Source organism: Echiichthys vipera (assembly GCF_963691815.1).
Source record: "Echiichthys vipera genome assembly, chromosome: 8".
NCBI lineage: Eukaryota > Metazoa > Chordata > Actinopteri > Perciformes > Trachinidae > Echiichthys > Echiichthys vipera.
This window is the reverse complement of record NC_139833.1, coordinates 3,527,770-3,533,121: the sequence shown is the minus strand read 5'-3', so window position 1 is coordinate 3,533,121 and position 5,352 is coordinate 3,527,770. Positions and strand designations below refer to the sequence as shown.

The window sequence follows — 5,352 nt, the reverse complement described above, 5'->3', positions numbered from 1 at the left end:
TCAGGGCCAGGGCCTCCACATTGCATGGCTGACCGGTTGGCTCTGTTTGCTCGCTCGACTCGCCACTTTGTGGGGCTGTTGGGGAGTCGATGGAGAGCGATGGGATTCTCCATTTGTCTGAACACGATCCGCCACAGTGGAGCTCGGCGTGCACAGTCTGTTCCCAGCCCTGTGAATCAGCACCCGAAGAATGGACCTGGAGGACTTTCTGAGGAGCAGGGAACTGGAGGAGGAGGAGGAACTGGCACTTCTTAAGGCGCCCGCGGAGTCTGAACGGGGAAAGCGAGCAGCAAACGATGCGTCAAGCGCTGCTCCGAGGCACAAGCCTTTCCCCTCAGGTCCCAGGAAGCGCGCGGCTCTCTGTAGGCAGGTGGAGAAACCGTCTTGGAAGGAGTGTTTCCGGCCTCCATCTCCCCCCTCGGCTCTCTTCTGGACTCCTTCGGCACTTCTCTGCAGGAAGAGGACCGTGTGCTCGAGGATCTCAGCTTTCTCCACCCTGCGCCGAGTCGCTTCCTATGGGACAGAAACAGAGAGTTAATAAACACCTCCACAGCCCCAAACTAAAAGGCCTTCATGGGATGAACAACGGACCACCAGAGTGCTGTGGTCTTTACCTGCCGCTGTAGCAAAAGAGTCTTCAGGCTCTCCAGGCTGCGGTTCATCCTCTCCCTTCGACGTCTCTCCACCTGAGGTTTGAGATTCTGCGCGACGGAAAGAGAAAAGACTACATTTTAGAGAGATAAGACTTTTCAACAAGCACGATTTTGTCCCACATATTAGGAATAATTTACAGGAGAGACACTGCAGATAACATAGTCTACAAAATAATCTGAAATATTGCACGAAAGCATAAATGACACATACCTTTTTCCCGGCCTGCGCGTCCTCTGAACTCTGGAGCAGTTTCATGATTATAATCCAAGAACTGGGAACAGCAGCTCAGTCGGTCTTTCAGTCAAAGCTGGATGTGACCGGTGACCACGGAGACTTCCGAGAGAGCTTTTAAGCTACAGGTGGGCGTGCCTTTACGCTCCACCCACCACCTCTGACCACAGACTTCATTTTACTCCACTTTTTATTAGTCCTTATTTTATTACTCCACGTTCAAACTACTAAAGTCAGTTTTACCAGTTCGTTAAAGTCTTTAAAATATTAAACATTATAAGTGAACACCTGTTTTTACTCCTGCAGTTTAAAAGTTAAGGAGAGGTGTAGGTTTACGTATCAGTGGAAAAGATGAGCTATTATTGTTAACACATGGAAATAAAGTTGGAAATTAATTATTATTTATTTCAACGGTGTCTTAATTCTCTATTTTAACACTTTTTTGATCAATCTTTGAAGATGAATGCAGATTGAACGACCCTTCACTAATCTGCGGGCACGTGCAGCTGCCCCGCAGAGTGGGAGAGGCACGCGCCCACGAAAGGTGTTACCAGCTCGCGTGAGACGTTTTAACATATGTGAGGGAAAGCAACAAACATCCGCCGAAACAGCGTGAGGCTCAGACAGATGACCGCGGGTGACTTCTCACGCCTTTATCCTGGATGGCCAAACGAGACGTGTCCTCAGGCGATACTGCCATAAAAAAAGGCGCGCGGAGCCGAGACAATCAGGAGAAATCCAAAAACATTTTGATGAAGTGCTTATTCACTGACTCACGGGTGACTGAAATTCAGATGTGTGAGTGTTCATGGGGAGTCCTCAATGTTTCAGATGTTTGTTTTCTATAAAAACTACAACGCGTGCGTAAAATCCACTATTTTACGCGCTGTTTTGTAAACTATGGACTCTTTGAAACGGAGGCTTTATAGTTGATAGTTAGATATAACTTATTTATTCAAATCATGTTTCATAACACACAAACAATCCGCCAAGTCGGCTGGAAATAGCCGCTATGTGTCGCGCGTAAAATGACCCTTTACGCACGTACGGCGCCTGTGAAATAATGAGATTAAAAACAAATGGCAGCACATTTCATGATCGAATTCAGAGAGGCAACGCGTGGGAACCCGAAAGCCACTTCTCTCTCAAACACTCTCTGTAATGATGCATCGATTCTAACACGTAATAAAGTGTGAATGCAGCTCCCTGCCCAAGTGTCCCACGAGAAGCTGCTAGAAGCGATTCTCACATTTGGGGAGAATTAAAATGACTGAAGGGTTGTCGGTGTGAACAGTCTCCCACACGCAGTAAACACAACTGCATTAAGTTGTCGTGCCATCTGTAGTTGGATTTATTTTAAAGCACATTACATTTATATCTAATGATGCTGTAGTTCTGTGGATAACCGCTTTTACGCACGGATTTTCCACTTAACGTGTTGAGCTTCAGTACTAAAACAAAACGACAAAACACTCTTTTTGGACTCTTCTCACACACTGTTAGTATTATTCTGACTGCGCGTGAGAACCTGGGAGTCACCTTTCCTCCATGCACGCTCTGTGACTGAAGTATCGGTTTTAACAGGTAATAAAGTCAGGATGAAGCCTCGTGCTCCACGTCCCCATGATGAGAACGAGCTGGGAGACGTTCTCCCACCGTCACACTTAGTTAACATTTGTCTGCGTGTTGCCGTGTCGACCAAAGGCCTTTTGTTTTATGTATTTATTGTTATTTGGTTTGGAGAACATGCCACCATTTGCCTCTTTTATCCATGCAACATTAGAATAGTTTATTCATGCGCAGAGCTTATGTAAGCAGGTCGTTTGGCAGTGATGGAAGACCAACGTACGCAGGTCCTTTACTTAAGTAAAAGTACCAAAAATACTCCATTACGAGCCCTGCATCCAAAGTCCTACATAAGTAAGAAATGTACTTAAATTATCAAAAGTAAAAGTCTGCAGTAAAGTCTGCAATGTGTTCCTTGGGACTATATTAATATTCAACAATGTGAGCAGCAGTTTGTTGTATCTGATCAAGGTTGAGCTAATTTTAACTTTACAGTTGGGTACTCTTGCTCCACTGACTTTCAACCCAGGGCTGAGGAACCCAAGGTCACTTTGGGGTCAGCAGAAGGTCATATTTCCCTATAGGGTCTGATTTTGTTCTGCTTAATTATCCTGCTATAGGCCGAGTCTGCCGGGGGATACTCCTGTTCCTGATCCTCTGAGCTTCTCTCTTCTCTGTCTGTATCATTAATGTCTCATCAGTGCATGTTACTAACTCAACTTCTTCCCCGGAGTTGTTTGTGCTTTGTCATCTCTCAGGTCTCTGCTGATGGTGGTGGTGCCTACTGCCGTGGTCCTGCATGACGCTTCCTGCTGCTATTATCACTGTTACTCATATAAACTATCATTAGTTTGATAAATTATAAAATTTGTAGCCATAAAAACACCATCAGTGGTGTGTCTCGCTGTACCGTAGCTGCTATTGCTGCTACTCATCATTGATCATGTTTACCACCATAATTATTATAATTGTCATTTTCTATCACCTTAGCTGTGCTTGTTTCTACTGTTCTGCTGTTTAACTACCATAACACATAAGTCATATTCACATTACTATAGATATTATTATAGTTACTGTTCCTTTTGTGGTTGCTTGCATCTCTGGAAGTTTCTCTGTCTGTCTGTTATAGTGAAGGTTTTCAACGCCACCGTACTCTACGGGGGAATTGTTGGGTCTCTGTAAATCATAAATAAGTCATAGAGTGTGGTCTTTACCTACTCTGTAAAGTGTCCTGAGATAACTTTTGTTATGAATTGGCACTGTAAATAAAACTGAATTGAATTAATTAATGGGGATGGAAATAAGAAGTTTTGATACACGAAAGTATTACTTTCATAGTCGCTTTGTTGACATAATGGGACTTATTTGGGCCTCAAACACTTGGAATTAAATGAAACTATCTGAACTTTAGAGGAGAAACCACTCTAATGTGACACGGAGCCAAATGGGCAGGGACCACTGGTTTGATCCTGAAATGTTTGATTAACCATCCTTCCCCCTGAAATGTGAGAATGAGAAGAAGAATTACAGAAGTTGTGGAGAATTGTAGAGTTATAAAGTGACGTAATATTTATGTTATCACTTATCGCTCCTCATCACTTATTTAGTTTGTACTTATTTTATTTCAACATGCTGCTAAACTGCACGCTGCGTATTGTTGTATATTGTATAAACATGCGTTTAACCACAATGTCTGTCACACTTAGTTATTGTTTGATTTATTTCATGTTAGCTTTACTTTGATTCGATTGTTTTTACGCTTATTGTTACTCTGATCCTTTCCCATCTTTGTATTGAAACTGTTGCACGATCATTTCCCTCGGGATAAATAAATAAAGCTTCTTGAATCTTGAATCTTGAATCTTCCAGTCAAGCACAAGCACAAGCACCTCACTTGTGCTTTACTGTGCATGTTCTGGAGTACAATTTGCACATGTACTGTCTCTAAGCACTGATTTTTATTGCTGTTTTATTTTGTTGATTTATTATCATGTTAAGGTGTGTGTCATGTTTAGTTGTGTGTTGTTCTGGTTCTAAATGTGAAACTTGTGTGTTTATGCTGCTGCTCGGTGCAGGACTCTATGGAAAAGAGATTTTAAATCCCAGTGGGAATATTCCTGGTTAAATAAAGGGGAATGAAATGAAATAAATGGAGTAAATCCAGTGTTTTGTCCTCATGTTGCATCCAGGTGTTGTCCATATATTAGAGGGGAAACCGCCCATGCTGACATATTGATGTTGATTTCTGTTTTTCAGTTCATTCTTACGATCTTAGATGTGTTCAAAGGCTCCAGGAACGACGCGTGTCTCTTTGACCCCGTAACTGCTGCAGTTCACTAACCCCCTCTGAGACAGACACGTGCAGCAGCACCAGCAGCACGCGACCACTTCACACCTCATTCAAACACGCGCCAGCTTAAAAACGCGTAACATCTGGTTAAATCCATTACAAAGCACAGTATGTGACAGACTTCTTAAAGATCTTTTTTGTACATTGGAGGAACCTTTACGCGTCAGTCCCGTCCACACAAACAGTTTCAGTTCAGTTAAATGTCTCACAGTTTCCAACGGTTGTATCTTGCTTATTGCTTATATTTTTTGGCACGTGCCTATAGGCCGTCATGTAGAAAGGCACGACACACATGTAGCAGGAAAACCTGTTATTTGGATCAGGCACAGAGATGATCCAACAGTGAGAAGACCATAAAGCCACAAGTCAAATGATCTAATGTTATTTTCACCGGAGGTCACAGTTTCAACCTGCAGAGCTCTGCTGCGGTTCGTTCTCATCATTCAGTCAGAAACGATTTAACATCTGGAAATAAATTAAATTAACTTGTTGGAGGAATCAGTTTGTGCCAAGTTACAGTAAAAACACACATGTACACACACATGTATGGG

At 42.9% G+C, this 5,352-nt stretch overlaps 1 protein-coding gene across 1 annotated transcript; it reads right to left on the bottom strand.

Annotated features, from left to right (window-relative positions):
• On the bottom strand, positions 1–966 carry LOC310950090 (uncharacterized protein; the record flags this gene model as incomplete). Its single annotated transcript, XM_083917753.1, has 3 exons — positions 865–966; positions 615–701; positions 1–513 (listed from the first exon to the last, which is right to left on the bottom strand). The coding sequence occupies exons 1-3, from the start codon at positions 907–909 to the stop codon at positions 1–3; spliced, it is 645 nt and encodes a 214-aa protein (XP_083773879.1). The 5' UTR covers positions 910–966.
• Between the last annotated feature and the right edge of the window lie 4,386 nt (positions 967–5,352).